Raw genomic sequence first — 18,803 nt, forward strand, 5'->3', positions numbered from 1 at the left:
AGAGGGCCTTCTCGGAAGTGGCACCCGCCCTGTGGAATGCCCTCCCTTCAGATGTCAAGGAAATAAACACCTATCTGACTTTTAGAAGACATCTGAAGACAGCCCTGTTGAGGAAAGCTTTTAATGTTTCATCTTTTATTGTGCTTTTAATTTTCTGTTGGGAGCCACCCAGAGTGGCTGGGGAAGCCCAGCTAAATGGGCGGGGTATGAATGAATAGAATAATCGTAATTCTTGTTCCTCCTGCTCCTCCCTGGCTGGCAGGAGACTCTCCCGGCTCCCTGTTCACTCCCTGCCATTCCTCCCCATTCCCTGCCCTGCGGCCTTTGCTGGGCGCTCCTTCTGCTTTCTCTGGACAGAGGAGCGGGAGAAAAGGCCGCAGGATGAGGCCAGAGGCCGGCGAAGGCCAGCGAGCAGCGTCGCTTCGGCCTCCCGCTTCCCCTCCCAGGAGAGGACGACCTTTCCCCGCCGCCCAGGAGGGACGCGGCGCCCTCCCTCTCGCCCCCCAGTTCCGCCCCCGGCTCGGCCCCCTCCCCCCAGTTACCCGCCTCCAGGGAGGACGGCATCAACCCGGGGAAGCGGAACAGGAAGCGGAAGCGCCTCCTCTCTCGCCAGTCTTCCCTTCCTCTCTAGGAATCGAAGCTCTGTCGCCGCAGTTAACCCTTGCGGAGCCGCGGGGCAGGAGCCTCTTGGCTGCTCCGGGCAGAGAGGGAGCCCGGCTGGTCTCCGGCTCTGAAGCAGGAGGGGGAAACCCGGCTGCAGGATCAGGCCAGCGGCGCCCCCAGGACAGAATCCCCGCCCCCCCCCGCAGGTGCTCCAAGCAAGATCCGAGTTCAAGAGCAGCTTTATCCTCACCTGTGGTATTCTACTTATTTATATCCCGCCTTTTTCCAAGGCAGAGAGCCAAGGCGGCTTACAAAGGGGTTGCCATAGTTATAAATTCTAAAAGGCAGGCGGCATTGAGAGGCAAGGAACTGCAAACGTTTCAAAGATCCTGCTTGAAATCAGAATTAGAAAAAAAATCAAGATGCACCTATTTTGTGAAATCAGCTGAGAAGAGAGGTCCAGCGGCTGCAAAAAAAAGTGTACTTTAAATATTTTCAAATGACATAATACGTGACAGAGTCTCGAATTAGGATTAGCTATTTTGGATTGGGACGCGGGTGGCACTGTAGGTTAAACCACAGAGCCTAGGACTTGCCAATCAGAAGGTCGGCGGTTTGAATCCCCGCGACGGGGTGAGCTCCCGTTGCTCGGTCCCTGCTCCTGCCAACCTACCAGTTCGAAAGCACGTCAAAGTGCAAGTAGATAAATAGGTACCGCTCCGGCAGGAAGGTAAACGGTGTTTCCGTGCGCTGCTCTGGTTCGCCAGGAGCGTCTTAGTCATGCTGGCCACATGACCCGGAAGCTGTACGCTGGCTCCCTTGGCCAGTAAAGCGAGATGAGCGCCGCAACCCCAGAGTCGGCCATGATGACTGGACCTAATGGTCAGGGGTCCCTTTACCTTTACCTATTTTGAATCAAACCGAGTCCTTTCCAAGTGTGCATCTAAAATGGTGCATGTACAGAGGGAAACAAACCCCCACGAGGGACCTTGGTTTACTGCCTTAGAATAGCACACATGATGTGGAAATTCATGAAGGAGATCCTGACCGAAGATCAAAATAAAACTAGGTAACGGAATAAAAAAATATTTATTGTGCACAGAGGTAGGGCTCGTGTCACACGATTTTTCCCCACGCACAAAAATATAGCTGGGACTGGCCACTGAGACCACATAACACCTGTCCTGAAAGACATACATTGTCTCCCACTACATTTCCAAGCACAATTCAAAGTGTTGGTGATGACCTTTAAAGCCCTAAATGGCCTCGGCCCAGTATACCTGAAGAAGCGTCTCCACCCCCATCATTCAGCCCAGACACTGAGGTCCAGCTCCAAGGGCCTCCTGCAGGTTCCCTCACTGCAAAAAGTGAGGATACAGGGAACCAGGCAGAGGGCCTTCTTGGTAGTAGCACCCGCCCTGTGGAATGCCATCCCATCAGATGTCAAGGAAATAAACAACTATCTGACTTTTAGAAGACATCTTTGAAATGTGCTCGGAAACGTGCTGGGAGACAATGTAGGTCTTTCAAGACCAGTGTTATGTGGTCTTGGCAGCCATTCTCAGTCATCATTCCCAGTCACCAGTGTAGCTGCCGCATTTTGGATTAGCACCACTCTGGCGAGACAGTCCGCAGGCAGATAGGGTCTCAGCCTACGTACCAGATGGAGCTGGTAGACAGCTGACCTGGACACAGAATTAACCTGTGCCTCCATGGACAGCTGTGAATCCAAAATGACTCGCAAGCTGCGCACCTGGTCCTTCCGGGGCACAGTTACCCCATTCAGGACCAGGGAGTCCTCTACACCTGCCCGCCTCCTGTCCCCCCAAAACAGTACTTCTGTCTTGTCAGGATGCAACCTCAATCTGTTGGCCACCATCCATCCTCCAACAGCCTCCAGACACTCACACAGGACCTTCACTGCCTTCACTGGTTCTGATTTGAAAGAGAGATAGAGCTGGGTATCATCCACATACTGATGAACACCTAGCCCAAACCCCATGATGATCTCTCCTAGCGGCTGCATGTAGATGTTGAAAAGCATGGGGGAGAGGACAGAACCCTGAGGCACCCCACAAATGAGAGCCCAGGGGTCTGAACACTCATCCCCACCACCACTTTCTGAACATGGCCCAGGAGGAAGGAGCAGAACCACTGTATGACAGTGCCCCCAGCCCCTCTAGACGGTCCAGAAGGATGTTATGGTCGATGGTATCAAAAGCCGCTGAGAGAGCCAGCAGAACTAGGAAACAGCTCTCACCTTTGTCCCTAGCCCGCCAGAGATCATCAACCAGTGCGACCAAGGCAGTTTTAGTCCCGTCATGAGGCCTGAATCCCTACTGGAAGGGATCCAAATGGTCCGCTTCTTCCAGGCGTGCCTGGAGTTGTTCAGCAACCACTCGCTCAATCACCTCGCACAAGAATGGAAGATTTGAGACTGGGTGATAGCTGGCCATATTGGCCGCATTTAAAGATGGTTTCTTAAAGTTATTTGATAACCGCCTCTTTCAGCGGGTCTGGGAAGGCTCCCTCACAGAGAGAAGCATTCAGCACTCCGCAAAGCCCATTGCCCAGCCCTTCCCGGCTAGCTTTTACAAGCCTGTCTGGGCAAGGATCAAGGAGGTGGTTGGTTTCACTCGTCCAAGCAGCCTGTCCACATCCTCAAAGGTAACAGATTGGAATTGATCCCACGCAACATGACTAGACGGAACTCTAGCACTCTCCCGCCCCGGCCCTGCTCCCACGGTGGAGTCTACCTCTTCCCGAATCTGAGCACCTTTTTCTGCAAAAAACTGCAAAATCATTGCAGGAGATCATGTAGCCCGTACTGGGCCCCAATGGAGCAGGTGGTTCCGCTAAATTGCGCACCACCTGAAAGTGTCTCCTGCTGCTGTTTTCTGCAGATGCAATAAAGGCGGTGGTCTTCTTCACCGTCACTATCACCACTTGGTAGGCTCCACATTGAGCTCTAACCCATGTGCGGTCAGATGCAGAATGAGTCATCCGCCACCGGCACTCTAGCCATCTCAGTGATTGTTTCATTGCCCTCAGATCCGTGGAAAACCACGGGGCTGTCCGGGCTCCATGCAATTGGAGAGAGCGCTTCAGAGCCAAACAGTCAATAGCTCTGGTTAACTCCACATTCCAGCGGGCCACCAGGGAATCAGCTGAAAGGCCATCAACATGGGATAAAGCATCCCCTACCACTCTCTGGAAACCATTTGGATCCATTAAGTGGCGGGGACGGACCATCCAAATAGGCCCCACTGCCCTGCAGAGGGGAAGGGTCGCGAAGAAGTCCAGTTGCACCAGGAAGTGATCTGACCATTGCACTTCTTTTGTTTCACTTTTATTAGTGTCAGATCACCAACATGCATAGAGGTGAACACCAGGTCTAAGGCTATGAGTTGGGCCAGACTTATTCAGGGACAGCCCCATGGAGGCCATAGTTTCCACGAAGTCCCGAGCAGCCCCTTGTAAGGTTGTATTGGCGTGGATGTCAAAATCCCCTAGGACAACCAAATTAGGTGTTTCCAAGAGAACATTCACCACAACCTGAAGCAGCTCGGGCAGGGAATCCTTGGTGCAGTGGGGAGGTCAGTACACCAAAAGGAATCCTGTACTGCCCCTATTGCCCAACTTCTAGAACATGCACTCAGAGAACTGGGTCTTCCCAACAGGACGCCTAGTGCAGACTAATGACTTCCTAAAAATCACTGCAACACCCCCTCCCCACCCACATGATCTGGGTTGCTTTGCGTAAGAGAAGCCAGGTGGACAAGCAGCGGCAAGGACAGGCCCGTCTGCTTCATCCAACCATGTCTCTGTTACACATGACACTCCCAACCCCGTCCCCCTTCCCATTTGTGGAAAAGCTTCGTTTATGCCTTTCTGGAGTCTTTTGAAGGCACAGGAGCAAAGAGAGAGATGTGGAAAGTGGCAACCTTAATTTATGCAGCATAAAGAAATGATTGCAGATTACTAGTGAATAATAATAATAATAATAATAATAATAATAATAATAATAATAATAATAATTTATTAATTATTTATACCCCACCCATCTGGCTGGGCTTCCCCAGCCACCCTGGGCGGCTTCCAAAAAAATATTAAAATACTGTAATACATCAAACATTAAAAGCTTCCCTAAATAAGGTCCCCAACACAGGAAACAAGAAGCTGTTGTAGGTTGGGGGGAGATCATGGAGGGATGCTTACCTGCAGAGTGATTAACCTACCTGGATCTCTCAGTGCACGGAGCGCATCTCTTCAATGAGCCTAATAATTCGCTTAGGGGAAGAGCTCTTGCGGGAGTCCTGCTTTCCCCAGCACGCGGAATTATTTGCCTTAATCTTGCATTTCCCTCCCTGCGGCCGCCTTCAGCATCTCTGCGAAAGCAAGAAGAAACTCACGTGGAACACTTTGCATTTTCCCCCCATTCAGATCTGCGGAAGAGGAAAGGGGCACATACCCTCTCCCTCTTCCCCCCTCCCCAAATCTCCTCCTCTTTGCAATCTTCTGCTCTAGGAATGTGGGCTCAGATGCTGTTGCTGCTGTTAACCATTGAAGACCAAACAGGGAGGGAGCTGCCTCTTTTTGGCATCCTTCAGAGATAGAGCAGGAAAGGCGGGTGATCTCAGGTATGTGTTAAATAGCTGAATGCCTCTCCATGAAAGAAGCAGTAGCTCCTTGCTTATAGAAAGCTAGCTTGCCAGGGAACAGGGGAAAACAAAACCTTTCTCCCTTGGTCCCTGGAATTTAAATTTGTGGCAACTGTGAAAAGGGCAAATTCCATGTTAGGGGTTATTAGGAACCTAAGAATAACTCTACAGTCCATGAGGCAGACTGAGGCAGCCACTTCAGGCCATAGCTGTCAACTTTTCCCTTTTCTTGCGAGGAATCCTATTCGGAATAAGGGAATTTCCCTTAAAAAAAGGGAAACATTGACAGCTATTGCAGTGGAAGCAAATACTAATACTAACAATAATCATTTATTTATTGTACCCCATCCATCTGACTGGGTTGTCCCAGCCATTCTGCACCTGGTTGATCCAACAGAGTCATTCTTAGGTTCTTAATAACCCCTAGCATAGGATTTGCCCTCTTGGCAGTTGCCACAAATTCGAGGGGAAAAGGTTCTGTCCTCATCTGTTCCCTGACATGCTGGCTTTCTATCAGTGGCGTAGCATGGGTTGTCAGCACCCGGGGCAAGGCAAGTAATTTGCACCCCCTAACCTGTGGATTTGCGCCCCTAACCCGTGGATTTGCGCCCCCTAACCCCCAGATGTTGCGCCCGGTGCGGCCGGGCCCCCCTGCACCCCCCCACGCTACGCCACTGCTTTCTATAAGCCAGGATTTGCTGCTCCTTTCATGGAGAAGCATTCAGCTGTCTCCCACAGGCTCCCTAAGTCTGCTCCTCTCCCAAGCAACCTGAGATTTCTTCGCCTTATCTGCCTGTGCTCCACCCTCTTCATCCCTTTGCAGATTCTGAGAGATCAAGGGGGAGGGGAGCCGGTCAGAGCAGGAGGGGGAGACCCCCTAACTTAGTCACCAGCCTGACTCATCTCTGCCTCTTGGCTCCTCTCCAGCCTCCTCTTCTGCCTCTGATTCTGGACTGCTCTCTGCCACAAAATACTTTTAATACCATACAGCTTCCTTCACCCATTAATACCTTGGTTCATGAGGGTCACTTTTCCTCAGTTACCCACTCTCTAAGCCAGGGGTCCTTAAACTTTTTAAACATTGGGCCGGTGCGCTGTCCCTCAGACACTGTTGTGGGCCGGACTATATTTTTTTTTGGGGGGGGGAAATAATGAACGAATTCCAATGCACATTGCGTGTTATAGCTAATGACTTGCAGTTCAAACAATGTGGATTAAAGGCAAAGGAGGAATTGGCTAAATGGTAGGGAAAGATGGAGTTTTCCCACTGGAGCTATAGAAAGTGGAAACTGTGCCTTTTAAACTTGCTCATAAAGGATCTAGGGTTAGGGGCAGAGGAAGCCAAGTTTGCCTATGACACAGGAACTTGCCAAATTGAGTGAATGTGCTGCAAAATAGTTAAGACAGCAAATGCAATTCAGTTTCCATGAGCGTCAAGTGATGTCTGCCTCCGCTGAAAAGGCTCGATTTCCCTCGGTGTCCCAGTGGGTCAAGGAGCCTTCCCTCCCCAGCTGCCGGGCCCCCCAGGAGCCCCAATACTTCGCCTATGAGAGCCTGGAAGATGCCGATGACTCTCTCCACAGACCTCTGCAGCTGCCCCTCGTCTGCCCGGCTCAGCTTGGCCTGCACTGTTGCTGCAGGAAGCCCTTCTCCACCCCACCCGGACCCCAGCCCGGCTCTTGCCACACAGGCGGCTGCACCCAGGGATGCCCTCGCTGCCTTGCTCGGTCTGCACTCTGCACGCACTCAGAGGCTCCTGAGCAGCGGCGACACCCACATAGGCGTCCCGGAGGCAGCAGCGGCTCCTCCTCCTGCCCCGCGAAGGGGCAGCTCGGGGCCGGGCGAGACGGGGGGAAGCCATACAATATTTAAAATGAATAATGATTTTAATCAACATAAACTTACAGTGGTACCTTGGGTTACAGACGCTTCAGGTTACAGACGCTTCAGGTTACAGACTCTGCTAACCAGAAATAGTACCTTGGGTTAAGAACTTTGCTTCAGGGTGAGAACAGAAACCGCGCGGTGGCAGCGGGAGGCCCCATTAGCTAAAGTGGTGCTTCAGGTTAAGAACAGTTTCAGGTTAAGAACGGACTTCTGGAACGAATTAAGTTCTTAACCCGAGGTACCACTCTATAAATATTTCAATGGGAAGTATGGGCCTGCTAATTTATGTTGGTCAGGAGAGAATCAGCTAAATAATCATGGGCGGGCGTTTCTCTCTCCCCAACCCAACCCCCCCCACAAAAAACCTGCAAAACGTGGGAGCAGTGGGAATGGCAGTGAAAGGGCAAGCCTGGAAAGTGAGAGGAAGATAAGAGAGAGGGGCTTAGGAAGGGAGAAAGCAGAGTGGGGTGTTTGTGTGTCAAATTCAGGAGGTAGCAGCACTTTTCCAAAGGTTTCTCTGCTTTGGAACTTGAAGGGGCTGGAAATAGACAGTTCCACCCCAGCCCGGCTTCTTCTGCCACCCCAGAGATTAAAATGGTAGTGCTGGGTGGCACCTGCCCGCTCTTGCCAACCTGCAGCCCTTCAGGGATCTCTCCGTGGAGAGAGCCAACCCCTTCCAGAAGAAGTTAAAACTTGCAAAGGCTACCAAGGCATGGAGCTGAATTCTCCTCACACACCCCCACACCCCCGCCATAAAAAAAAAGGACAGGGGAAACTTGCAAAAAGGGCGGCCTCACATGAGCAGACTGGCGCCGGTGCGCAGAGAAAGAGAGGCTGAGCTTTTCTTGACAATATTCTGAACTCCTCCAACAGTGGCTCCTCCAACTTGCAAAGGCGAGATGTGCATGCTGGGTGGGTGGGGTATGCGCGGGGGCTTGCGAGATGGGAAGGAGAGTGGTGGGGAAGTGGGAGACCTGGAGGGGCGGCGACTGAGCCGCGAGGGACCCCAGCAGCGGTGCTGCCTTCCGCCTGAACCGCCTGCGCACAAGGCCTCCACTTCTGGCCTGGGACCCCCACAGCACCAGAAGCCAGACAGCCAGCAGCAGCAGCAGCGAGAACTGAATTTAGGACCTTGGCCGGCCTGATCCGGCCTGTGGGCCGTAGTTTGAGGACCCCTGTCTTAACCTGACCATAAGCCCTCTCTCTTCTCAAATCCATCCCTATCTTCTCAAATCAAGCCCCATCTCTTCACCTGACCCGTAGCCCTATCTCTCTCTCTCTCTCTCTCTCCCTTTTTATCCTCCCCTTTTTGTGACTTTGTAGCCATTTGGTGACAGGCTCCTTCACTCTGACAGAATTTCAGGGAGACTGCACCAGCAGACTCTGGCCTGGCTCTGCTGTCTGTCACACCTGTCCTTAAGGCGAGGGGTGTCTGGGTTCCTTGACAGTGTGTGGCCAGTTCCTTGTTGGAGCTTGGGGAGCTATCTAACCACCTAGGGTCTTTGAACTCATTTTAGCCAATGCATTCGAATGGAGAAGGGAGGGGAGCTTTGAGTTGAACAAATCCTTTAATTCCAGTATTTCTATTGTTCTACTGTCTCTTCCTAGAGGGTTTCCCAAAAAGGGACACGGGTGGCGCTGTGCTCTAAACCACAGAGCCTAGGGCTTGCTGATCAGAAGGCCGGTGGTTCAAATCCCCACGACAGGCTGAGCTCCCATTGCTCGGTCCCTGCTCCTGCCAACCTAGCAGTTCAAAAGCACGTCAAAGTGCAAGTAGATAAATAGGTACCACTCCAGCGGGAAGGTAAATGGCGTTTCCGTGCGCTGCTCTTGGTTCACCAGAAGCGGCTTAGTCATGCTGGCCACATGACCCGGAAACTGTACGCCACCTCCTTCGGCCAATAAAGCAAGGTGAGCGCCGCAACCCCAGAGTCGGCCACGACTGGACCTAATGGTCAGGGGTCCCTTTACCTTAGCGAGTTTCCTGCTTATTTCCCATTGTCGTTGAAGGCATGAAGGTGGCGCCTGCGGTGCTTCAGAAACTTCAGCTGCTGCAGAATCTGGCAGTCAGGTTGCTCACCGGAGCAAGACTGTGTGAGCATATTACACTGATCCTGGTCCAACCACACTGGAAACCAATTAGTTTCTGAGCCCAATTCAAAGTGCTGGTTTTGACCTATAAAGCCTTAACAGCTCAGGATCACAATACCTCAAGTATTGCCCCAGGCTGGATATCACCCTCTAAGACACTTCTTCATGTGCCTCCTCCATGTGTGGAAGGTGACAAAACAAGATCGGGACTTTTCTACAGTGGCTCCGTTTGTGGAAAGCTCTCCACAGGGAGGTTTGGCTGGCACCTTCATTATGCGCCTTTAGGTCCCGAGCGAAAACATTCTTCTTCAACCAGGACTTTGGCTGAATAAAGGGCAGTAATAAATGAAATATACAAATGTCTGTAGTAATAAAAAACACATCTTTGTGGGGAGAAGCTCTCCTGCACAAAACTGCTGCATTAAAAATAAAAATAAAATTTGCTATTGCATGTACAGAAAGTGGGGAAAGAGAAGGAAGGGACCAGCAGCCTTTTGTGCGAGTGATTCCAAATCCTTGCATGACTTGCAGGCCACACAAATATTTTTTTTTAAAGTTGACTGCCCTTTGGGGCAAATCTGGTACATCACAAAACATGTATTTCACAAATTAGTTTTCCAAAATGGTGTGTTTCCAGGCTTAGAGCAGCACACATGATGTGGAAATTCATGAAGGAGTTCCTGACCAGAGATCCAAATAAAACCAGGTAACGGAATCAAAAAATATTTATTGTGCACACCGAGGATTTATTATCCGCTTCTCACAGGATTTTTTTTCCACGAACAAAAATATAGCTGGGACTGACCGCTGAGACCATATAACACCGGTCCTGAAAGACCTACATTGACTCCCACAATTCCAAGTGTTAGTGCTGACCTTTAAAGCCCTAAATGGCCTCGGCCCAGTATACCTGAAGGAGCGTCTCCACCTCCATTGGCCCTCCTCCAAGGGCCTTCTGGTGGTTCCCTCACTGCAAAAAGTGAGGATACAGGAAACCAGGCAGAGAGCCTTCTCGGTAGTGGCACCCATCCTATGAAATGTCCTCCCTTCAGATGTCAAGGAAATAATAAATTGATGTTTTATTGTGTTTTTAATATTCTGTTGGGAGCCACCCAGAGTGGCTTGGGAGGCCCAGCCAGATAAGTGGGGTATAAGTAATAACTTAGTATTATTTTTTATTTTCACTACTACTACTACTTCTACTACTACTACTATAGGATTCTGCAGCAGTAACCAGTCAGCTTCTAACATGTTAAGGCATGAGAAATAGTATTTTCATGTTACTGACTTTTGCCTATACATTCCATCTATCTGTACGTAACTGTATCTACAAAAGCCTACAAGCTGTATATGTTTATTGTTTGGACCATTATGGTCATATGAAATATATACATAAATATGGCATTAAAATACAGTATCAGTCTATATTACACACACACACAAATCAGTTTTTAGATGTCATTCCCAATTAAATCTTTACAGTCCACCATGTTCTCCTCAATGAACATGTTCTCCTCAATGAACAGCTCTTTCCACACTCCATGCATTCATATGGTTTCTCCCCTGTATGAGTTCTTTGATGTCTAATAAGGATGCTTCTGGCACTGAAGCTCTTTCCACACTCCATGCATTTATATGGATTTATATGGTTTTCCTGTGTGTGAATTATATGATGCATTTTAAAAGAGTTGCTGCAACTGAAGCTCTTTTCACACTCCATGCATTTATAAGGTTTCTCCCCTGTATGAGTTCTTTGATGCACATTAAGGGAGGAACTCCAACTGAAAGTCTTTCCACACTCCATGCATTTATAAGGCTTCTCCCCTGTATCAGTTCTTTGATGCTCATTAAGGTGACTACTGTTTCTGAAGCTCTTTCCACATTCCATGCATTTATAAGGCTTCTCCCCTGTATGAGTTCTTTGATGCACATTAAGTTGGCTACTGGATTCGAAGCCCTTTCCACACTCCATGCATTCATAAGGTTTTTCATCTGAGTGTACTCTTTGATGTCTAGCAAGGGCTGAGCGACTACAGCTGTAGTAATTTTATCTTATGTTCAAGATTTCTAAACACCTGATCCAAAAGGTCTCTCAAGTGGCACAGTGATCTCTTTCTGCACACAGTACATTCATGTTTTTTCTCCACCCTGTTAAGTTGATTTTCATCTGCTTGGGAAACACTGTGTTCATCCCTTGGCTTCACTGTTTCTCTCCTCTCTTGTTTGTTGGCTCCATCTTGAACCCCCAACTTAGGGGCAGCTGTTTATACGCATTGGGTATCTTATATAATCAAACAAGGATAAACCTGGTTCAGAATAGAGCATATTGGTAGCGATCTACTGCTTAGTTACAGCATATACAAAGAAGCTCTTCTGCAATAATTTTTTATAACGTCCCTCTAAATATTCTGAGCACGTAGTCTGAAAACAAAAGTCAGAAATGCTTGCCTAAAGGAACAGATTGGTAAATCAGAGGGGAAATTCTCAAGTTCATGTCTTATTTTAATTAAATACCAATGTGGGGCAGTGTACAAAATTAGCCAGGCGCCCGACACATTTTGCACCTGGCTATTGGCAACTTGGAAAACTCAGCAGTGGCCAGAAGATTGGAGAAGATCAGTCTACATCCCAATCCCAAAGAAGGGCAGTGCCAAAGAATGCTCCAACTATCGCACAATTGCACTAATTTCTCACGCTAGCAAGGTTATGCTTAAAATTCTACAAGGAAGGCTCAAGCAGTATGTGGACCGAGAACTCCCAGAAGTGCAAGCTGGATTTAGAAGAGGCAGAGGAACCAGAGACCAAATTGCAAACATGCGCTGGATTATGGAGAAAGCTAGAGAGTTCCAGAAAGACATTTACTTCTGCTTCATTGACTATGCAAAAGCCTTTGACTGTGTCGACCATGGCAAACTATGGCAAGTTCTTAAAGAAATGGGAGTGCCTGATCACCTCATCTGTCTCCTGAGAAATCTCTATGTGGGACAAGAAGCTACAGTTAGAACTGGATATGGAACAACTGACTGGTTCAAAATTGGGAAAGGAGTACGACAAGGCTGCATTTTGTCTCCCTGCTTATTTAACTTATATGCAGAATTCATCACGCGAAAGGCTGGGCTGGATGAATCCCTAGCCGGAATTAAGATTGCCGGAAGAAATATCAACAACCTCAGATATGCAGATGACACAACCTTGATGGCAGAAAGTGAGGAGGAATTAAAGAACCTTTTATTGAGGGTGAAAGAGGAGAGTGCAAAATATGGTCTGAAGCTCAACATCAAAAAAACGAAGATCATGGCTACTGGTCCCATCACCTCCTGGCAAATAGAAGGGGAAGAAATGGAGGCAGTGAGAGATTTTACTTTCTTGGGCTCCATGATCACTGCAGATGGTGACAGCAGCCACGAAATTAAAAGACGCCTGCTTCTTGGGAGAAGGGCAATGACAGGCCTAGACAGCATCTTGAGAAGTAGAGACATCACCTTGCCAACAAAGGTCCGTATAGTTAAAGCTATGGTTTTCCCAGTAGTGATGTATGGAATGAGAGCTGGACCATAAAGAAGGCTGATCGCCGAAGAATTGATGCTTTTGAATTCTGGTGCTGGAGGAGACTCTTGAGAGTCCCATGGACTGCAAGAAGATCAAACCTCTCCATTCTGAAGGAAATCAGCCCTGAGTGCTCACTGGAAGGACAGATTGTGAAGCTGAGGCTCCAGTACTTTGGCCACCTCATGAGAAGAGAAGACTCCCTGGAGAAGACCCTGATGTTGGGAAAGATGGAGGGCACAAGGAGAAGGGGGCGACAGAGGACGAGATGGTTGGATAGTGTTTTCGAGGTTACCAGCATGAGTCTGACCAAGCTGCGGGGGGCAGTGGAGGCCAGGATTGCCTGGCGTTCTCTGGTCCATGGGGTCACGAAGAGTCGGACACGACTAAACGACTAAACAACAACAACAAATTGGCAACTTATCACTAGACAGCTGTTGCAACTAAAGAAAGCTCTTTCCATACCCCAAAAATGTATATTGTTTGTCCCCGGTAGGAGTTTTTCATGCACAGTAAAGAAACTACTATAACCGAAGCTCTTTACACACATCAACTTTCATAGGGTTAGTCCCCTGAAGGAGTTCTCTGGTGTCGAGAAAGGTGGTTACTGTGGTGGTAGCTCTTTCCACACTCCAAACATTTGTAGGGTTTGTCCCGTGTGAATTCTCTTATGTGCATGAAGGATGTTGGAGTCACTGAAGCTTTTTCTGCATTTCAAACATTTATACGGTTTCTCCCCCGTATGAGTTCGTCGATGCACATTAAGGGAGGAACATTGACTGAAGCTCTTTCCACACTCCAGGCATTCATATGGTTTTCCCCGTGTGAGTTCTTTGATGTTTAGTAAGGTAGCCACTGTAGCTGAAGCTCTTTCCACACTCCAGGCATTTATATGGATTTATATGGTTTTCAAATCCCTGCGGCGGGGTGCGCTCCCGCTGCTCGGTCCCAGCAGTTCGAAAGCACCTCCGGGTGCAAGTAGATAAATAGGGACCGCTTACCAGCGGGAAGGTAAACGGCGTTTCCGTGTGCGGCTCTGGCTCTGGCTCTGGCCAGAGCAGCGATGTCACGCTGGCCACGTGACCCGGATGGGCGCACAACCCCAGTCTGTCAAGACATGCCCGTACGGGCAGGGGTACCTTTACCTTTACCTTTATGGTTTTCCTGTGTGTGAATTATATGGTGCATTTTAACAGACTTGCTGCAACTGAAGCTCTTTCCACACTCCATGCATTTATAAGGCTTCTCCCCTGTATGAGATCTTCGATGCACATTAAGGGAGGCACTCTGATTGAAGCTCTTTCCACACTCCATGCATGTATATGGTTTTTCCCCTGTGTGAGTTCTTTGATGTTTAGTAAGGGTACTACTGTCAAAGAAACTCTTTCCACATTCCCAGCATTTATAAGGTTTCTCCCCTGTATGAGTTCTTTGATGCAAAGTAAGGTGGTCACTGTTTCTGAATCTCTTTCCACACTCCATGCATTCATAAGGTTTCTCCCCTGTATGAGTTCTCTGATGCACATTAAGTTGGCTACTGAATTTGAAGCCCTTTCCACACTCCAGGCATTTATATGGTTTCTCCCCTGTATGAGTTCTCTGATGCACATTAAGCTGGCCACTGTCTCTGAAGCTCTTTCCACACTCCATGCATTCATAAGGTTTTTCACCTGAGTGTACTCTTTGATGTATAGTAAGGGCTGCGCGACTACAGAATCTCTTTCCGCACACAGTACATTCATGTTTTTTCTCCACCCTGTTAATCTGATTTTCATCTTCTTGGGAAACACTGTGTTCATCCCTTGGCTTCACTGTTTCTCTCCTCTCTTGTTTCTTGGCTCCATCTTGAACCCCCAACTTCCTTTCCTTCTCTTGCTCCTCACCTCTTTCTGGCCAGACTTCTGATGGCTCCTCCTCATCCAGGACCCCCCAGACATCTCCTGATGGAATAAAAATTTTAAAATAAAGATTGATACAGCTGCTTCCTTATCAAAACTCAAGGCCTGGCACTATGTTAAAGGCGTTTTACATAAAAACAAATGGTGTGATACCTGGTTTTAATAAAATATGACCATTTAATCAAGGGTTATTTGTATCAGAAAAGTTCTGGTGAGCAGTCCCTAAGATTAACCAAGCCATAAATAACACAATTTAAACCAGCAGGCAATAACATCAACAGAGCCTGCCTGCCTATGGGCCTGTGTGAGGCGGCTGCCTCAGGTGTCACCCCCAAAGGGGCGTCACTGCTTAGCTTTGCTGCTAGTCTCCCCGGCCTCCAGGGGCGAAGTGGAATGGGCAGCAAAGCTTTGTGAGTCCTCTCCCCTCCAGCCAAGTCCAGAAAAGGATCTTCCCCCAACAAGGGCAAGTCCACAAGAGGGCAGACATTCCACCACTCAGCTTTGTCAGGATCTGAAAAGGCTCTTTGCCAGTGAATGGGGGGAGGCGTCTGCACCCCTTGGAGGTCTGGTGGGGTGAGGGGGGACCACCCCACCCAACCTGCAGGGGTACGCTCCTTATGGATTTTGAGCCCCCATTGTGGGGGCAGAAGTGAGGCCACCCCTGAGCATTGATAATACAGCACTGCAACTCAGAGAAGCTTGAAAAGTCTAAATCTGCAGAGCTTGTTGAAAAACCAAAATGAATAATAACAATAGTAGCATTGATTTTATTTATATCCCAACCGTCTGGCTGGGTTTCCCAAGCCTCTCTGGGTGGCTTGCAGCATATATAAAAATGCAATCAAACATCATATATTAAGAAACAGAATATTCTATATATGCAACAAACAAAGCAATACATCAGTAGAAACCAATAACAATAACAAGATACTCAAGTGTTCTACAAATTAGGATCCCCCACACAGAAGATTGTTAGTATGCTTTTTCTACCATTCTCCACGCTAGATTGCCACAATGCATTATACTTCAGGCTGCTTTTGAAGAGCGTTCAGAAACTACAGAGTGCTGACCGGTGCAAGAGGCTCTGAGCATATCTGGGTTCCTGACTTCAGTTCAAGGTGCTGATTTTGACTTATGTAGCTCAATGGCTGCTTCTCATGAATCCACCGAGAGCCTGCGCTCATCATCTGAGGTCCTTCTCACAGTGCCCTCTCCAACTGAGGTGCAAAGAGAGGCAATACAGAATGCGTCTTTCACTGCTGGCTCCCCACCTAAAGAATGCTCTCCCCCAGGGAGGCAACTCAGAAGCCATCACTGGCTAATTGTAGCAGAGAAGCAATAATATTTATTTTCAGCCAGGCTTCTGGCATTTAACCTGGGAGAAAAACAAACACTGTGACCTCCTTTAGCGGAGCTGAAGGAAGGCACTCCGAGCCACTGAGGAACCCATACCTATTATAACTATTAATGAAGGCGAAAAGGATCCTTACCCTGAGAGGTCACCATCTCACGAACCTCCACCATGACGTCCTTGTACAGAGCTCTCCGTAGGGCCCACTTGTCGTCAGCGAAATACAAGGACACCTGTCAAAGCTCACTGATCCCTGGAAGGACAGAACAATTCCCTTCTTTATAGGCACTCCAAGGCAAGGTGTGGAAACCATCTCTCCTCAGATCCCCCTCCAATGATAGATGGGGCAACTGGAGATTTGACCTTCAGTGTTTATTTGTTTTTTAATAAGACGTGAAAATCTGGATAACTAAATTTAAGACTGGGGGAAATGGGTGTTTTGTCCCACCCCATACTCCCTCCTTCCTCCCCTTCCTCAGGTGTTTGAAGACCAAACATGCTGCCCAGCAGGCAAAATGGGAAGTGGAGAGGGATGATTTTTTTCAATGATGGCTTTATGCATACTGGTTTCTAAATTGGTTTGTGGGTTTTAGTTGTATTCTAGCTCCCATTGGATCACTGTGCCACTTGAGAGACCTTTTGGATCAGGTGTTTAGAAATCTTGAACATAAGATAAAATTACTACAGCTGCAGATGGCCAGTTATACCCCCAGGGGCCCACCCCCAGGGGCCCACCTTTTTTAATGATATATGTTTAGGACATACATTTTGCAGAGGAAAAGTTTTTTTTCATGGTTTAATTTGCAGTGGACCTACGGCCTTCGATACAATAAAATGCTAAAGAGTCTTAACTGAGGAGGATCCTCTCCTGCCATAGAGCATGCAGCTCCTTCTGCACTCTATGGGGCGCTACCTTTGAAGGTGACCCGGAAACTAGATCAAATCCAGAATGCAGCAGCTAGACTCGTAACTGGGAGCAGCAGCCAACTAAGACCTGAAAGATCTACATTAGCTCCCAGTATGTTTCCGAGCAAAATTCAAAGTGTTGGTGCTGACCTTTAAAGCCCTAAATGGCCTCAGCATGTATACCTGAAGGAGCGTCTCCACCCCATCGCTCAGTCCTGACACTGAGGCCCAGATAGAATTACTACAGCTGCAGATCGCTAGTTATAGCGGTACCTCAAGTTAAGAACTTAATTCGTTCTGGAGGTCCGTTCTTAACCTGGAACTGTTCTTAACCTGAAGCACCACTTTAGCCTCCCACTGTTTCTGCACGATTTCTGTTCTAATCCTCAAGCAAAGTTCTTAACCTGAGGTGCTATTTCTGGGTTAGCGGAGACTGTAAGCTGAAGCGTATGTAACCCGAGGTACCACTGTATATCCCCAGGGGCCCACCTTTTATAAAGCCCTAAATGTCCTTGGCCCAGTATACCTGAAGGAGCATCTCCACCCCATCGTTCAGTCCGGACACTGAGGTCCAGCTCCAAGGGCTTTCTGGCAGTTCCCTCGCGGCAAGAAGCCAAATTACAGGGAACCAGGCAGAGGGCCTTCTCGGTAGTGGCACCCGCCCTGTGGAAAGCCCTCCCTTCAGATGTCAAGGAAATAAACACCTATCTGACTTTTAGAAGACATCTGAAGACAGCCCTGTTGAGGAAAGCTTTTAAGGTTTCCTCTTTTATTGTGCTTTTAATTTTCTGTTGGGAGCCACCCAGAGTGGCTGGGGAAGCCCAGCTAAATGGGCGGGGTATGAAGGAATAGAATAATGATAATTCTTGTTCCTCCTGCTCCTCCCTGGCTGGCAGGAGACTCTCCCGGCTCCCTGTTCACTCCCTGCCATTCCTCCCCATTCCCTGCCCTGCGGCCTTTGCTGGGCGCTCCTTCTGCTTTCTCTGGACAGAGGAGCGGGAGAAAAGGCCGCAGGATGAGGCCAGAGGCCGGCGAAGGCCAGCGAGCAGCGTCGCTTCGGCCTCCCGCTTCCCCTCCCAGGAGAGGACGACCTTTCCCCGCCGCCCAGGAGGGACGCGGCGCCCTCCCTCTCGCCCCCCAGTTCCGCCCCCGGCTCGGCCCCCTCCCCCCAGTTACCCGCCTCCAGGGAGGACAGCATCAACCCGGGGAAGCGGAACAGGAAGCGGAAGCGCCTCCTCTCTCGCCAGTCTTCCCTTCCGCTCTAGGAATCGAAGCTCTGTCGCCGCAGTTAACCCTTGCGGAGCCGCGGGGCAGGAGCCTCTTGGCTGCTCCGGGCAGAGAGGGAGCCCGGCTGGTCTCCGGCTCTGAAGCAGGAGGGGGAAACCCGGCTGCAGGATCAGGCCAGCGGCGCCCCCAGGACAGAATCCCCGCCCCCCCCGCAGGTGCTCCAAGCAAGATCCGAGTTCAAGAGCAGCTTTATCCTCACCTGTGGTATTCTACTTATTTATACCCCGCCTTTTTCCAAGGCAGAGAGCCAAGGCGGCTTACAAAGGGGTTGCCATAGTTATAAATTCTAAAAGGCAGGCGGCATTGAGAGGCAAGGAACTGCAAACGTTTCAAAGATCCTGGTTGAAATCAGAATTAGAAAAAAAATCAAGATGCACCTATTTTGTGAAATCAGCTGAGAAGAGAGGTCCAGCGGCTGCAAAAAGATGAGTGCTTTAAATATTGTCAAATGACAGAATACCTGACAGAGTCTCGAATTAGGATTAGCTATGTTGGATCCAACTGAGTCCTTTCCAAGTGTGCCTCTAAAATGGTGCATGCACACAGGGAAACAAACCCCCACGAGGGACCTTG

General features: G+C 49.1%; 2 protein-coding genes across 3 annotated transcripts in view; both read right to left on the reverse strand.

The window, feature by feature from the left end:
- Positions 1-16,743, reverse strand: part of LOC307208734 (uncharacterized protein) — a 92,487-nt gene extending 75,744 nt beyond the window's left edge. Inside the window, exons 1-2 of one of the 2 annotated variants that reach the window (XM_079963645.1) lie at positions 16,177-16,743; positions 4,838-4,991 (exon numbers count right to left, since the gene is read on the reverse strand). The gene's annotated coding sequence lies outside the window, so the exon portion shown is untranslated. Of the gene's footprint in view, positions 1-4,837; positions 5,246-16,176 lie in introns of those variants that run through there. The other variant, XM_079963642.1, reaches the window with a different exon arrangement.
- LOC307209835 (uncharacterized protein) lies at positions 10,711-13,237 on the reverse strand (the record flags this gene model as incomplete). Its single annotated transcript, XM_079965199.1, has 2 exons — positions 13,198-13,237; positions 10,711-11,810 (listed from the first exon to the last, which is right to left on the reverse strand). The coding sequence occupies exon 2, from the start codon at positions 11,212-11,214 to the stop codon at positions 10,711-10,713; it is 504 nt and encodes a 167-aa protein (XP_079821325.1). The 5' UTR covers positions 11,215-11,810; positions 13,198-13,237.
- Positions 16,744-18,803: the final 2,060 nt, after the last annotated feature.

The sequence above is a fragment of the Podarcis cretensis genome, assembly GCF_951804945.1.
Source record: "Podarcis cretensis genome assembly, chromosome: 2".
NCBI lineage: Eukaryota > Metazoa > Chordata > Lepidosauria > Squamata > Lacertidae > Podarcis > Podarcis cretensis.